Source organism: Salvia hispanica, unplaced genomic scaffold (assembly GCF_023119035.1).
Source record: "Salvia hispanica cultivar TCC Black 2014 unplaced genomic scaffold, UniMelb_Shisp_WGS_1.0 HiC_scaffold_1063, whole genome shotgun sequence".
Classification (NCBI taxonomy): Eukaryota; Viridiplantae; Streptophyta; class Magnoliopsida; order Lamiales; family Lamiaceae; genus Salvia; species Salvia hispanica.
Genome location: NW_025951320.1, coordinates 1 through 16,981, shown reverse-complemented (window position 1 = coordinate 16,981; position 16,981 = coordinate 1). Strand labels below are relative to the sequence as shown.

Genomic DNA, 16,981 nt, shown 5'->3' with positions numbered 1-16,981 from the left:
AGAGCTGGGTACCTGCATTCTTTTCATGATGCAAATTTCTCTTTTTTTAAAACATATGCACAACTCTTATGTAGAATGGGAAACCTTTTTAACAATAAATCAGCACTTTAAGAATTTAAAAAAAAAGTGTCTATATAAAAAGGGGTGAGACAAATTCAGATATATTTGGTGACTTTTTTATTTGTATAATATAAAAAAAATAATACAAAGGAATAACTAAAATGACTGGAAATAAATTGTCAAATAATAGGCTGCCTTAAATTGGAACACCATCTATTTGCTATATTAAACTTCAGCAAAGCAGTATAGACATTGGAAAACCTAATACACAAATGCTGTCTGGAATCTACCACCAGACTTGGGCCCCAATTTGGGGGGAAAATAAAGTTGGGAAAGGAAAAACGTTTAGATTTCAAATGTGAACTGTCATAGGTTATTTTGGATTTATTACTTTTATTGCTTATTATCCCAAATTGTATCTTTCGAAATGTGTGGGAGCTCATAAATTTTCATTTCCTGCTCTATATGTTGGCTTTTGGTTGCCAGATAGATCAAGGTGGGAAATGTTGAAAAAATTATGGCTTTTCGTCAAATGCACTTATGAAAACCCTTCTTGTTGGTTCATAATCCTGCTCCATATTGTCAAACTGCATAACACGAGTTTCAAAGAAAGGTGTTGGTCTGAAAAATTTTTTTTAATTTTTTGCATTGCAAAATTTAAAAAATTGCTAGCATGCAGGCAGGAGAAATGTAACATTTTTTTGTTGCCCTCTTTCAGGATTTATTTCTCATATTTAGATCGAGTCCAAACTTTATCTGGTTCTATGATCTGGAAATCTACCATCTTCGAAATTGGGTATTGCCAATCATGGGGGACTAACTGCCAATTCAACTGGAGAAAAGATGATAATAAAGTCATTTGTTTCCCCGGGTCATTAATGATCCAGATTCTTCCTTTAGTTTAACAAGGGCTGGTGTTCTTTGATGCTGTGTGGGAAAAGGGGGTGCCATTAAAAGATTTCTTTTTAAAATGTGATCCAATTTAAATTTTTGAAATTTTTTTGTTTGAAGTATGATCAAATTTTTTTGATAGACAACTTGACTTGTTTATGGTTTGACATGTGAAATTGTAAAACTGTTTTTTTCTGTAATAGTAATACATATTTAATTAAAAAACCTTTTCATACTTTTATTTTGCATTCCGTGCGTAGGTGTTATAAATTTAAGATGTCAACTCTTTGAGGATCATGTAATAATACCCTTTGGGCATGCTGACATGGTAATGAAGCATGTTTGAAGAAAAAGGTAAGTAAGCTGTAGTTTAGCAATTTTTTAGGAATATATTGTTTGTTTTGACTGTGAAGTTCAAATAAAAACAAGACCATACAATGCAATATGTGTAGTGATGTAAGTACTCCCGAATGCAGCTAGAGATAAGTAAATTTCAAGGGGTTCACGAAACCCCGCTAAAGAATGACTATTATGGATTAGTAGAGACTAGAGCCAAAACTTAAAATGACTTTTTGGGTTTTTCCCTAATGTGACATTCAGCTTGAACCTTGAGGACTTTGTAATGGATATAAGCTGTTACAATCTTCTTTCGTTTAAAGGGGTTGGAATTTTTTTTATCACTTGTTAGCAAAGAACTCCTTTTTTCATTAGTCTATATTGAATAAATGTGGGGTTTATAGAGTTTTAATTGCCTAAGTACTTGATTTGTCAGGAGAAGAAGGCTCTGTACTCAAGAGATAGAGGCATGTTATGTTATGGTTTCAGAAGGGGTAAGAGTTTCAACCTATTCTTAGAGCTAGAGTTGATGTTGTGCGTGAGTCAATTGTTCACGTGTTTATGGCTAGTAAATTGAACTAATAAGTGTGGAGGGAATAGGCTTTCAAGTATTTAGATAGTGGCTGTATGTCTCGGTTTGGTCTTTAGGAGGATAGATGCTCTATGATAGTTTTGGGAGAAGTAAACTATTCAGTTAAGGTGAGGAGTCACACTAGAAGAATATTTGCTTGTATGTCATAAAGATGCCCAGGGATATGTTGTTGATGAAGCACTAATAAAATCTCATGAACTTTTAACTCACATTCTTGACCAATGATTGAAGCGGTCACTTTATTGGGTTTGGGTCCTTACTAGGGGCAGCTCGGGAAGAACCCTATGATATCGGGTTGGGTTAGGGTTAGGTTTGAGTTATCTGTTGAGGAATAAAATTATTATTTTTATTTGTTTATTAATTAAAAATATTAAACTTGAATTTTATCATTTAGATTTAAATCATGATAAAATTTTAATGTTTTAATTGTGTAATATCAGGTTCTTATCGTGTAATATCATGATGCGTCGTTATCGTATCGTGTCAAGTTAAATTATATAGCAACTTACTATCATTAGTGGTAGATGACATTTTTGCATGACACGATAACTCGCACGAACACACACGAAGTTATTGGATTGAGACCCGATAAGAATTTTATAATTTCAGGTTGGGTTAGGGTTGGACTTTATCGGGTTATGTCGATATCGGGTCGACCAATAACTACCCAATTCGCACGATTTGCCCCCTTTTTTTATCCCTTTCAAAGAAGAAGGAAGAGTAACCAAATATTGGAGAACAAAGGAATGACTGTTATAGGAAATTTAAAATATCATTTACCTACATACACCTTATTGTATAAGATATTGTACATAACACTTGAAAGAATCTAAAATTAGCTTTAGCAATAGAAACATTCTGGAGAGCAAATAATACATAAATAGACTTGGGCAACATGTAACCAAATAAGCCCATAGAATTTTTTTATATAGATAAAGAAGTCAAATTCAATATATATGTAAGAGAAAGAAGTGAATGGACAAAAAAGAACTCTAGTAAGATAGGTCATGAAAATACTATTTTAATTTCTTTACTTTCAAAGATGAACAACAACACAATTCATATTTTCATTCTTCTTTAAGAGTTCTTAGTGGAGTTTTCATTATTTCATGTTTCCCCAAAAAGTAAAGGTCAAATTTTGGTCCTAAACATATGATAAAAATACGAATTTGGTTCAAAACATTAACTTTTTGAAAAATAGGTCCATAACAAATGAAATTCTTGTCGAGTGGTCCTTTTCGGTTCGTAAAAAACTAACGATCATGCCCTGTGCAATTAGCGTTTAGCGTTGACCGTTAATTTTTTAACGGAATCGTCAAAAAGGACAACTTTGTGACATTTTCATTTGTTATGAACCTGTTTTCAAAAAGTTAATATTTGACCAAATTCGTATTTTGATCATATGTTTAGGATCGAAATTGACTTTTACTTCCCCAAGTAATAAATTTTAAGAAGACATAAGCTTGAAATCTTTGTAAATGACTTGAGATCTTGTTTGGACTCCAAAGTGTTAGCTTTGTTTGTCTATAGCTCTTCTGTTGTTCTAGGTTTAGATTGTAAATTATTTAGGGTAAATCACCGAAGTGATGTGCAACTAAATTATTATCTTGTGCAATTCATAGAATCATACCTATTAGAATACTACTTTGCGGTTGTATTTGACCAAACTACAAAATGTGCTATCCATGCCTCTTAGATCTTGTTTTGAATGCTTTTATGATTAGTACATCTATCATATAAGATTAGTGGTGAAGTCCGAATAAACAATGGAAGATTTGTGCTATATGTATTGATCAAAATGGGGTTGGGTTGATGAGTAAAACAAACATATAACATCAATCTCAAAAACATGAAAAAGACCTATCAAGAAGAAGAAACATATTGGGACTTTTGATGATTTGACCAAATAAGAAAGTATCCATGTTACACTTACATCGATCTAGATTTTTGTAATAGATATGCAATTTCAATTCCAAAGAATTAAGCTAATCTATATCTATTTGCATGCTGGATAGGTAAAGTTTAGAAAGTAAGGATCCTTCTACTTGTAAGAATAGATGAGTTGTGTTTGTAAAGGATTGAAAACTTGTATAGGTTAGTGAACTTTGTTTGCTAAGTAGTATGAGACCAGTAGATTTTAATGGTGACACTTGCAAGCAGTTTGAGTTAAATATGGAGTTTTGCTATGTATTATTATTCAACCAAGTTTGATGCTATGAATGTACTAAACCATAATTTCATTATTAATGATATTCATTATTCTTCCTGCTAAAGTTTATTCTTGCTGCTGATGTAAAAGTACAATGTGAACATATAAGTCTACACATCAATTGTCAAAGTGGTGGCTTTGGATTGAGTGTTAAGAATATACCATGAATCACAAGGTGCATTATGACATTAAAGCCTTAGGACCCTTATAATAAGAGTACCCAAGCTTGAATGTAGTAAATTGCTTTATATATATTGATATCCAAAACTTCAAATGCTTATGAAGCTAAAAAGTTGGATTAGATGCAATGTGTCTTAGCTTTCCCATGATATATTAGTGTGTAAAACCTTCATAAAAACCTCAAGATGATCTATTTGCTTGATAGAGCTAATTTTGGGACATTTTTTGTAAGACCTAGCTCCATAGGAACTTCCACATGCTAATAATTTTTTGGTTCAGTGTACATCCACTTAGAAGACTAATGAATGCGAATAAAATAATATCAATTTTATTGATGGTTGATCAATTAGTAAATATAACATTCTTCAGTTTAGACAAAATGAAGATTCTTCTTTAGAACCTATTTTTTTGGTTCTAATATGATATAGGATAATAACCATATATACAAATATCAAATTGATTAATGGTGAACAAACTTTGAATGAACTTTTGTTGCATTAATTCATTTTTGTTACTTCCATTGTTATGTCAATTAATTTTTTGCAAGTAACATAATGTAGGTGTGGAAAATGACCTAATTTAATTCTTTTAAAAGTAGTTAAAGGTGTCCATTGGTCTCACTGGACTGGGCACGACCGCCCAATGTACCATGCCAATGTGAGAGGAAGTAACCTACTATTCTTGTGATATTGTTAATGCTCAACTTCTTCTGCACATTGTGGTGAAAATCAAATTTGGATTCATTGACCAAGTTTCACATAAAATGGTTATGAGATAGGTATATGATTTTCTTATAGCGGTTAGTTATAATAAATCATTAGTTCTTGAAATAAATACATAGCCCATTGAACTTTTTAATTACTTTTTGCCAAACTCTGTTAAACTTCACAATAAATAATACTCTTAATATTATGGTAGGAATTGTTAAAAAGGTTTAAATGAGACTTTCATATAGAATAAAATAAATTTATAATCCATAAATGTTTTATAATTCCTTTGTGCTCTAAAAATATAAACTATTTCTTTTTTAGTCCGGCCTTTAAAATTATGAATTTTCTGAACTAAGGAATATTTGAGCCCACTAAACACTACCAATGTTAACTATCACTAATACTACTTCCATTATCTTTTCTCTTCATCTTTTACTTTATCAATTGTACATTTAAACTTGTGCGCCTTTAAAAGTTCATATTTTTAAGGTTCATATTTTTAAGGGACTAAGGAAGTTCTAAGTAGGTGGCTTGTAAATTTATCCCTATGAATCAAAATATTATGGGTGAACGACACATAACATTATATCGTACTCCCTCGTCCCACTGTAGCCTAAAGTTTCTTTTTGTACAAAAATTTAGAAGAGTGTTTAGCGGGTTATGTGGAATGAGCATAAAGTAGGAGAGAGAATATAGAGAAAATAAAATGAAAGAGAGAATAAAACAAATTAATAAGATAGAGAGAAAAAAGTTTAAGAGATTAAGTGGTGATGTTTTGCTATAAAAGAAAATAATTCAATTATAGTGAAACAATCCAAAAAGGATTACGACTCAACTATCATGGGAAGGAGGAAATATTTGAATATCCTAAATGTCGTCACTAAATAGTGTTTCTAGTATAAGTGTGACTTGTAATATCGATTTAATCAAATAAGTGATGTTACATATTTTGTGCATATCAAGTAAATTGTTTTAGATGATAAATTGGATTGACAATATATATTATTGAGCTTTTGAATATTATTAAAGTGTTCAATCTATTAAATATGCGGTAGATAAACATATGCTCCTCCATCATATAAATCCCACTTTTACTAGGCTTGGTTTCTAAGAAATGTGAACGAAAGTCGGTGGAAAAAAGTTGTGAAATGTGGATCCCACTTTATTTACTCCTCCGTCCCGTCATAAGCGAGACACTTCTTTTGGGAACGAGATTTCAGTAATTGATATTGAAAGAGTAAGTGGATAGAGGGTAAGTATGAGAGAGAAAAATAGAGGACGAAGAGAGAATAAAATAGGTGGGAGAAAAAAGTAAGGGAGACGAAATGTAGTAACTTTGCTAAAAAGGGAAATGTCTCACTTATGGTGGGACATCCCAAAAATGAAAGTGAATCGCTACGGTGGGACGGAGGGAGTATTAGTTTTATTGAGCATGAACCTCTCCAGCAGCCAAATGGAAAGCAAGTGGAACTGGCCTCTTCTTTGTCTTCTTAATATTACAGTTTGACACCCTGATATGAATTTCTGCAACTGCATATATTCAAGAAATGAGATAGAGTGAGAGCTGACTTGTGTACCATAAATTTCCTATCCCCTGTGCAGAACGGAAAAACGATTAGCATGCAACTGAATACAGGAATAAACCATAAGTAAAGAAACAGATGAGTTTCTTTTGATACATATCTAGAATACATGTTATATAAGGAATAGTACCCGAACCGGATAAATCTAGACATTGCATGTTAATTCCATAAAGCTATGTATGATAGTTCAGAATAAGTTCCATTGATTTGTGTCAACGTAGGTGTTCAGGAAGTATAACTTATTGTAGCTCAATGCATTAACATGTAGCAATTGAACATCACAGTGGACACATGGGGTGGGGGAAGGGGTGTGGTATCAAGGAATCTGGAACCTCTGGCCTAAATGCTTCACTACTGAGGAGTGGCTTAAAATGGTCACGCTTGTTTCATGCTGTCACCATCTATTGTGGCTCAAATCTGATACTTTGTTCGGAGTATCATTACTGCTCATATTAACATACCCATCTTTTGTACCATCTATTACGTCTAGCATGTGATACATCGTCTATAGTGTCTGAATGCGCTTCCTGCACAGAAATAGTGCCAAATATTCCAGGGGACACCTCAAGTATGTTAAAAAAGGCTGTGGAATCCAACTCAAGTATGCTCATAGATAGAATTCAGATCACTATGTTACTATTCATATTTTTTCATATCACAAGGTTTATTAACATTTCTGGAACAGGAACACCATAAATAGAGTTTAGAATAAATGGAATAGCTTCAAAAGAAAAATGTTGTATTGAATTATCATAAATGAAGCAGAAAGAAGTAAAATAGGATGAAAAACGTAAAATGATATAGCATTGAAATTCTTCATAAGAATGATATAGGCCATGTCATAGCTCTTGTTTTTGTTTAGTATACAGCAGGTCCCACTATTGCTCTGTTTTTTTTGTTTTTCAGTTTATTGTGTTGACTGCAATCTTATGAAGACTGCGCTAATGGTTCTTCTAGTTTAACGCCGCTACTTTGTTATAGGTTATCACTTTTTCCACAGCAATGTCTGACTGAAATAAATTTCTCATCGACTGGGAATTTTGCTGTAGTTATTTTGTCATATGTATTTGCCTTTTCACTGAGGGATTTGTATATTGATGATTTTGTTTGCATGTCATCTTTTCCACTGTGATATCTTAATTCAAATAAATATATCTCTCGTCTTGCTCATCGAGGTTCATATTTCTACTGATTTTCGTACTTGGGGTGGCGGTATATCTTTATGAGCTGAAACAGAAAGGAGATGGAATGTAATGATACACATCGTTATTCCCTGCAGATTAACTACCGCTATAGGACTTAGCTTGCATTGTTTATTATGATTAGGAGTCCTGTTATGAGTAATTCATTAGAGTGCTTTTATCTTTTAATGTAAGAATCTAGACAGAGTTAGGAGTCTTCACTAGGTTATTATAATTAGAGCTATGTATCTTAGTTTTATTGGCTCAGAAATAAAATTTAGTTTCAGCTAGTTGCTATGGCCTTTTTTGTAGGATGGCCTATTAGCCATAAGGGGAGTATTTATCTCCTAACTTTGTTTATTTGCTATTTTTGTTTTCTTCTATTTTGTTACTCTCTGTCCAGCAGTTATCTTCGTTGTTATGATGGAAATTGTGTGACGTGCTTTGCATGTTGAGATATTAGCATATTTTTATGTTTCACCAGCCTGTCACTTCGTATCAAATGGTGGGGTGAACGTATTCTTGCGCAAGTGAGAACACTGGAAAATCGGAGAAGGTGGCTGAGAATCTATACGCCGACGTGTGGACAGACTTCCAGATGTTGCACGCTATCTGCAAGCGCATGCAGCAACGCCTTGCCACATGGTCCAGCTATCCGTCCCCACCACCATCTCTGCCCTTGCTCGTCGTGATATCAACTGGCAAGAGTCACAAGACAGTCAATGTGCCATTATCATCGGCAAGTGGCCAACTGATCCGGAGAAAGCACCAATTCTTTCATTCATATCTAGATGTTGCGTCTAGCATGCTTGTGCCCTCAGCCCAGGCTTCGGTTGTGATTTCCACAGCCGTTGCGCCACCACAACCCCTACTGTCAGCCCAAAAACTCACACTGCAGCCTGACTGCGTGGCCACCGCCGCTGGTTCCACCTCTTGACATTGTAACAACAACTTTGGCAACAGTAACTTCTGTTTCTTGTTTCCGTTGCAACCCAAGGTGCTATCCACTTAGGTGAACGTGTGTTTGGTTGTGGACCTTAAGCAGTGGTTGTTTCCAGTAGCCTCTGCTGTTTGGTTTAAGGAGCAGTTTGGCGACTGAGCAGTTTAATGACTCTGTGTCCTCACACATGAGTACTGACCCCTTAGTCAGTTTCACCTCCAGCCTTGTTCTCACAAGACAAGGCTGTTTTGACAAAGAGGCAATTGATACGCATCGTTATTCCCTACAGATTAAATGCAGGAGTTATCTTTTAATTATTGTTTAGTTGTTTATTATAATTACAAGTCTCGTGTTATTGGTAACTATTAGAGAGGTTTTCTCTTTTAAAGTAAGTCTGGATAGAGTTCTTATTTTAGTTAGCAGTCAGTCGATAGATTATTATAAATAGACAAGGTAATCTTCATTTTATTGATTCTGAAATAAAATTTAGCTTCAACTACCTATTGTGGCCTTTTCAGAGGATGGCCTCTTATTCATAGGAGGATTATTTACCTCTTTTTGTTTACCTAGCTCTCTTTGTTTCCTTCTATGTCCTAGCTTGATGTTATTTTACAGCAGCTTCTTCATAGTTATCATGTGAATTGTGTGTTATGTTTCGTACGCTGAGATATTAACTAATGTTTATGGTACACCTATCCCCTAACAATACCAATTTCCTGCATGCCATGAGTTGATTATCATGCTCTAACTGTATTGCATTCATGCTCTAACAATACCAATTTCCTGCAATACCAATTATTTATGCAGTGGTGTTTGTCTTTTCAGTGTCAAGAGTTATGGTTGGATAAGGCACATATACCACGCGTAGCAAAGGTTGAAGGACTTCCAAAGATGATTGCTACATTGCTCTCAATCAGAGACGGTAAACGAGTGAGTTTCACGTCTTCCTGTCCTGATCTCTTGGAGAGCTGCGCGTGATTGTTAACAGCCTTTATGAGCTTTTAATATCATGTCGGAGAAATTAGAGATCCTGAATTTTGAATGCATGAACAAATGTGACATTTCTAACTAACTTGAAGGTGATGCCTGTTAATACTTTCTAACTGGGATCTTGCTAATGCCAGACTCGAATCACTAGGGATGACCTTTGTGACCATGTTTGGGAATTCCGCTTTACAGAGGTATGCTATCATTCTTTCCGAACCTCGGTTCTTGTTAATTTTCTTGATTTAGACACTTGGAAGTATCTTTTTCCCAACAGGTATAAGGTTTATAGTTCTACATTTATTAAGAATGTGTCTTTGTGCATTCTCATCCCCCAAACCTAAGTTAAATATAGCTTCTTTTCCACAACTGTTAGTTATAACTTAAATATCACACTTGAAAAGTTTATAGTTGACCCTCAAACCTCTCCCTTCTGGGAATGGAGCCTCCCTTCTGGGAATGGAGTTAGTGATGCTAAACAAAGTTATCCTCCTTTTTTTAGAGGATCAACAATTGTTCCCCATCTACCCCCGTGATGACTAGAACCCCTGACCTATCGGTTAGAGTGGAAGCGTCTTGCCAACTGAGCTGAGCTTCATCTTGAACCCAAAATGCTATATATCCCTCTTAACAAATATTTTCAATGGTTTGTGAGGAGAATCCCTATTTCTGTTTAATAACTGAATCCAATAATAAGGGTTCTACTCTTCACCTCAAACTAGCTGTCCCTTAGTAAATTGTGAAACTAAATATGGTAACTATGTTTCCTAATAGTTAAATACCTATTCCAATAATGTAATGTGTTGTCAAAAACTATTACTCAAAAACAGTTGCAAAGCAGTTAGGATGAGTAATTTTCTCACCAGAGAAATAGGTTGATTTGTGTGCATCTTTCTCTGATCAGTCGGCGCCGCAGTACTGGCGGGACCTGGACCCCTCGTGGCGCGAGGAAGGCGCCACCCCAATGCGGCGGTATTTCCACCCAGATGGCAGCATCACGGCCGACCCCGAGGACAAGGTGTGGGGCGGCCACGAGTCGACCTACACAATTGTGACCGGGCTCCTTGCAGACGGCAAGGTGCGAGAGCTACGTGAGGATCAACCGGTGGCCTAAGATGATGGTGGAGCGCCACCCCGACTGGAGCTGGGAACTCCGTAACCACCTCTACTTCTACAAGAGCGTCCCTGACAGCCACACCGGCACTGGCCCTGCCTCCATCTCCCTCTCCGTCTCCGGCGGCTTTTCTTGAAGCTGGAAAAAAAACTCTCCTTTGTGTGTGTGTGAGTGTGAATATGCATGTTGTAAATCGGAGTTGTGGGATAAGCTATTTATAGAAAAAAGATTGCTATTTTAATATATTTGCATCTAAAGATAGGATTTACTGATTTGGAAAGTCAATCGCAGCCTTTTCGCTTTTTTATTTGAATAATACTGGTGGTAGTTGAGGCCAACAGCAAGGCTACTACTCATAGCCTATTTGTCTATCATGTCATCGATGATGCTTTGTCTCATTTATTTAGTCCACTTTAAGTTCTTTCCTGCACAATCCAATTCCAATTCTTAAGATTATTTTTCTAGACTTTTAAATTAATTGATTATATCATAATTCTTCTCATTTATACTCCTATTAAATTCTTGATTTTATTTTTCACAATTGTTCTTAAAACTAAAATTAGTGAACTATTAGTTCCATTTTAGAGTATAATTCACATTTGAATTTTGGATTAAATACCTCTAAACTCTTTGCCTTTTAGTGAAAGAAATTTCTTCGCATAAAACTAGCCTTTCCCAACATATATTGAAATTGGAGTAATCTTTTTACTCCAAAGGAAATAAACTTCTCTATATAGCTAAAAGTTTTTTGCTCTTATATATTTTTCATGGAGTAATGATATGGGGCAAGTGCCCATTAAGTGTAGTGTATGACTAGAAAACAAATCATAGCCACGTGATTAAGAAAATCAAGTGTTGATATATCAGCTATGTAATTTTCGAAATTGATCCAGATTTTACTTTACTATAAGAATGAATTGGTTCACTATAAGAAGGCGAGGAAAATTGTCATTTAAGATATGAAATTAGAGTTAAAACTTGAATTCCTATCTCATTTTAAAATTCTCCTTCTGCGCTATCGCTCGATTCTTTTCCTCTTCTCTAAACCTCAAGTTCTCACTCAATGCCGATTCATCTCCGTCGTCGCAGTCGCCTTATTCCATTGTCATCAACGCCCAGTTCTCTCATTTCAACTGTCTCATTCCTTCGTCGAACAAATGGATTCAAATCAGAAAGATTTATAAAATGTAAGTTATCCTACGGATTTAGAATTTGTTTTCGATTAACATTCTTCAATTTATTTAGATTTTATTTTTTTCATATGTTTTGAACGTCGAAGAAAAATGCAACCTGGAGGCTCCCTGCGTATACTCAAGGCTTTGACCGTGAGTCATTCCTAATTTTTTTATTTTAATCTACAATATTTCTATGTATAAAATGTGATTTATAATGTTTAATTGAAAAACTGATTCTTTGTTTATAGTGATGTACTCTATGTGGATCCATGTAATTTATGATCCATTTCTCAAGGAATTACCCGTTTGTGATGCTTGATCTAGATATTTTTGTGAGATTGATTTTCAATTTAACAAAAACTACAAAATGATCAAAAGAGATCCAACCACAAAAATTGAATCCAAACAAGAAAGAATGGTTTATTAGAGATGGAAAACATGTGTATAATGATGAGATAAAAGAGCTACAACCATAAGACCTTGACTAAAACAATGGAAACAACCCTCGGTAACTTTCATAGCTCTATCACCCCTTGGCTCCACTAATCAATGGATACACGCCATTAATGCATACCTCTCCTTGAATTAATCTATGGAATTGAAACAAGCAACCTTCAAGGAAGGAATTGGATACATTCCTCAAAGAGGAAAAACTCCAAAGGAGATATCTTAATTCAATCACCATCTAAGAAGAAAATGAGGTAAAGTCCTATTTATAGTTGAAGGCCAAATTGCAAGAAAAAGACCCAAAAAATCTAGTCTCTATGTGGGCCACCCGCCCGGGTGAAATCACGATTTCGCCATGCCTTCAGATAGCCACCCGCCCGGTGGAACTTGCGATTCCGCCATGCCTTCGGGTAGCCACCCGCCCGGGTGGAATTTGGTGGCCAAAAGTCACCCGGCCAGGGTGGATCTTTTCTGCACTGCACGACTTCGTAAGCGGCCATAACTCCCTCCCGGACTTCGATCGGGAGTGTAAGATACTCACGTGAAGATCTCTCGAAGGAGAAGACAATGGTCGCAGCTTCAAGGCTTTGGACGTCATTTCGACAGGCGGAATACCGAATAAAGCCACGCAGGTACGAACTTTATGCGCGGCTTTCATGGTCGTATCATCCTCCCTTTTTAGAAAGGATTTGTCCTCAAATTCGGGTCTTCTATATTCCTCGCGTCCTCGGGAGGTCCTCTAGCTTTGGTGGATCCTTTACATGCATTCTCTTTCATCCTTGGGCCCCAATCAACCCATGGCTCACGCCGAGTGAAGACCCTTGACATCTAACACTCGTGGTCATATCATCCTCCTTCTTGGAAAGGATTTTTCCTCAAATTCGGATTCGTACACCTATAAAATGGAATGAGAGCAAATCAAATATCAAGGTATGATGAAAAAGGTTAAGACCACTAACGGCTCTAAGAGACAATACTACACCAAAGACCTTGTATGACCCTCCAAATTCATTTTCCATTAAGCTCAAGGCCAAGTCACAATAAATGTGAGAACACAAAAACATGAATTCTTTCATGCCCAAATCCCACCAATAAGGAATCAAGATGAATTCATCAAGATATCCTTCATACCAAAACTCAAATAACCTAACAATATAGGTACAAGATGTGGGTACAAATAAATATAGACATTCTTTCACTATGTAGTCCCAAAAAAAACCATTAGATATAAAGTTCTTAACAAAACAACCATAAAACTTCCCAATTCCGTTGAATGGTTTGATGGACATGCAATAAAAACAATCAACAGCCAAAACACACATGCCCACGACACCTTGTTTCTATTTAGTTCGATCATCCCCATAAAAATGATGCTCAAATTCTTGAACATCTTCACAAAAGATTTGGCATTCTCAACAAGACTAGACATATACAGAATGGATCCTCATATGGTGTATATTCAAAAGTAACCAAACAAGGTCTATTCACAAGATTCTATTCTCAAGATTAAGCAACAAAAGATCATAGGGAACCATTGATACATCATTCTTGCTCAAATGAGAACTGCTCCCCAAATTGACAAGCCCATAATCAACACATAGAGTAGGTTCATCACAACTCACATCAAGTTTGCAAGAAGGTGTATAAACCAACAAACCAAGTTCATCAATATGGATTTCATCCCATTGCCCCATCAATTTCAAGAGATTATCATAAAAATAAGGGAGCAATGTGCCCAAAAACCTTCATGCACGACATGGAGACTAATACGCTCAGATTTTGCACTATTTTAAGGCCATTTTCTGGTCCGTTTTGAGTGTCAAAGTTGCATTACATGTCAATTATTTGCATACTTTGTCTATTTTGGTATTTTGACGTGTTTTTTGAGAAATGTGCAAAATAGAGCTAAAAAAGGGCATAGAAATACCAAAGTTCGGAAGCTGGAGCGGAAGGCACCTAGCGGATCGTTGCCGCACGCGCGTCGCTGAAAAGCACTCGAACTCTCGACTCTCTCGGTGCCCTTGGGAAAAAACGGCGCATGGCTTGTGTGTTCAAACTCAATTTCAGCGATCTAAAGTCCGATCGAGCGTTCTACATGTCACTCTCTTCTTCTTCATAATCGTGTTTGGTACCAAGATCATCTCAATCGGAGTTACGTGGAGAAAGTTATGGTCGTTCTACAAAGTCGCGCAAACGTCAAATGCGATCTAGGCGAATTTAAAGAACGAAAGAAAACCTTACCTTGTGAAGCCAAATCTTTTCCTACTACTATGGGGCACGTAAATTCCATCTTTATTATTGCTTGAGAAGACTTTTACCAAGTTTAAATCATTTTTAAGCCTATATATAGCCTCCAAAAGGGAGCCTTATGGCTCCTCCTCCAACCCTAATTCTTCATCTAGATCTTCTTTTTGTCAATTAATTCCATAGCATAAATATGAGAGTTCTTCATTGTACAAGGGGTTGGAGAAAGAAGCAAGAGATCATCAAAGAGCAATAAGGATTCAACCTTTGGGTTTTATTTGCTTTAGCACTTATGTTCAATTTGTCTTCACTTCAATCTATATTTTTAGCTTATTCACGTATGTTTAACTAAAATCATAGGATTCTTTGGATGTGTTAGTAACTTTTATTGGTTTATACAATTTTATTTTGCTATTTAATATCCCTTTTATTTTTACTTCGTTTCTTCCCTTAGTTGTTCCGTAATACTTCATGTTTGAGTGACACATTCGATGATGATTTAATATAACTTGCTACATAATCGTGAAGGAGGTTGGCAGTTAAATCCACTTAGTAGACACTATAATTAGCTTCCCTTAAAACGACACGTTAATCGAGAGTGAGGACTTTTCAAGGTCATAGGAGCTTTTAGGAGTTACGGATTTATGATTGAAAACCACTAGTGTTAGTAACCTACGTTTGTACCGAAGGGTAGGGCTTTTGCACGTGTGTCGTGAGCACGTGTCCCTCCTTTCAACAAGATTTATAATTTTCCCACTAATGCACAAATATTACTAAGTATAAGTGGCAAGAGCGGGGTCGAACCACAAGGACCATGGACCTACTCGAGATTGTTTCTACGACACAATCGGAATAGGGGTCAGGCTGCTGCCACGCATTCATTGAGTTAAATTAAATCTACTTGACCGGCGGAATTAAGCTCGACTCTATCTACCTAACCTAGGGGATGGGTAAAGTACGGACAGCAACTTTAACCGGAGTGAAACTTACTAGAACACACAGAACAAAGGAACATGCTTAAACTTTCCCAAAATAGGCAGAAAGTGTAAAAGTAAAGTGGGGACCATTTTTCCTAAACAGTAATGTGGAAACGTAAAAGCAAAAAGCAAAAGCAAAAAGCAGATCGATTCTCTAACTAACTCCTACTTCATCTTCTACCAAACAACCAAGTAAAAAGCAGGCATAGAACAGCTTCAACACCATTGAGAAATAAAAGCGATCATGCTTCGAAACAAGGACGTAAATCCCGAAATTCAAGCTAGAACTACCGATCTACGCTACTGGTCAAGCAGAAAACGAAATGAACACAAATTACCTTCATGCATCACCTAAACTATCGGATCTCAGAAATCGAGCACGTGAACAACTAAATCTCAACCTCTAAACTATTGGAAATCATGTAAACAGCATGGATCTAAACATCTAAGCCACCAATTGCGAAAAGCATCCAAGAAACATAAGTAAATAGCATCATCGACATGAAAATAAACACCGAAGCTTCATAAAAATGAAAATAAGTTGAGATCCAAAGGTGAAGCGTCAATTCCTCCGATGAAACTACATATTTAAGCCAAGAAAGAACAAACTATCGAACTAAACTAAGAAGCGGTGGCGTAAGCGCCTACGAGGCTTCCTACCTAAACTACGATAGCGTTAAGCGCTCCCCCTTCATTGTGGAAAGCTTCTATCTATAGAGTGACTTTAACTTCAACCTCTAAGGCAACTTCTTGTCGGTATTTGACCATTTTACCCTTGCAATAATTGAGGATCTTCATGTTAGCACACCATTTCTGTCTCCTTGACCAGGTAGGGTGACTTTTCTCGCGCTTTTGCTCCATTTCTTCTCCTTGCCTAACTTCCCGATTCTCTCCCCAGATCCGAGCGACCGAAGTCTGGTATTTTACTTCAAAATCACTATTTTGCATCTGCCAGTCAATTAGCACAAACTCCGGATCCAACAAATTTACGCACACTTAAGCTCAAAATTTGTGCATTATCTCCCCCAAAAACATATAATTTTAACCCAAAACCAATGCATGAAACGAGCCTTATCAGTACCGCATGGGCAAAACTTATGTGACTCGTTCTATCAAGTATAAACCGTGCTGAGTGGATTGTAGTGAGAATTTGTATAACCATAATTGTGAAGCACGGAATTCTCTTATCTCTCATACTTTATCTTTGTTATTTAATTTCAATTAGTTGTTTACTTTTTTTTTATTTGCTTTATCTATGCTTAGTTAAACCAAATCTCTTGTTTCTTAGATAGTATATGACGCTTAGTACATGATGCGGGGGGCAAATTTTATTCCCGTGTTAAAATCCCTAACTTTCA

The 16,981-nt window shown here is 36.0% G+C and overlaps 1 protein-coding gene across 1 annotated transcript; it reads left to right on the top strand.

The window, feature by feature from the left end:
* Nucleotides 1-836: 836 nt before the first annotated feature.
* LOC125197894 lies at nucleotides 837-11,023 on the top strand. The gene is made up of 5 exons (XM_048096410.1): nucleotides 837-856; nucleotides 1,724-1,781; nucleotides 9,508-9,612; nucleotides 9,807-9,863; nucleotides 10,571-11,023. The coding sequence occupies exons 2-5, from the start codon at nucleotides 1,767-1,769 to the stop codon at nucleotides 10,778-10,780; spliced, it is 387 nt and encodes a 128-aa protein (XP_047952367.1). The 5' UTR covers nucleotides 837-856; nucleotides 1,724-1,766; the 3' UTR covers nucleotides 10,781-11,023.
* Nucleotides 11,024-16,981: the final 5,958 nt, after the last annotated feature.

Bases quoted from the DNA above. Each gene is read 5' to 3' on its own strand.
- LOC125197894 (XM_048096410.1), top strand. The intron at 9,613-9,806 runs GTGAGTTTCACG...TGCTAATGCCAG, and splicing joins CAATCAGAGACGGTAAACGA to ACTCGAATCACTAGGGATGA. The intron at 9,864-10,570 runs GTATGCTATCAT...TTCTCTGATCAG, and splicing joins GGGAATTCCGCTTTACAGAG to TCGGCGCCGCAGTACTGGCG.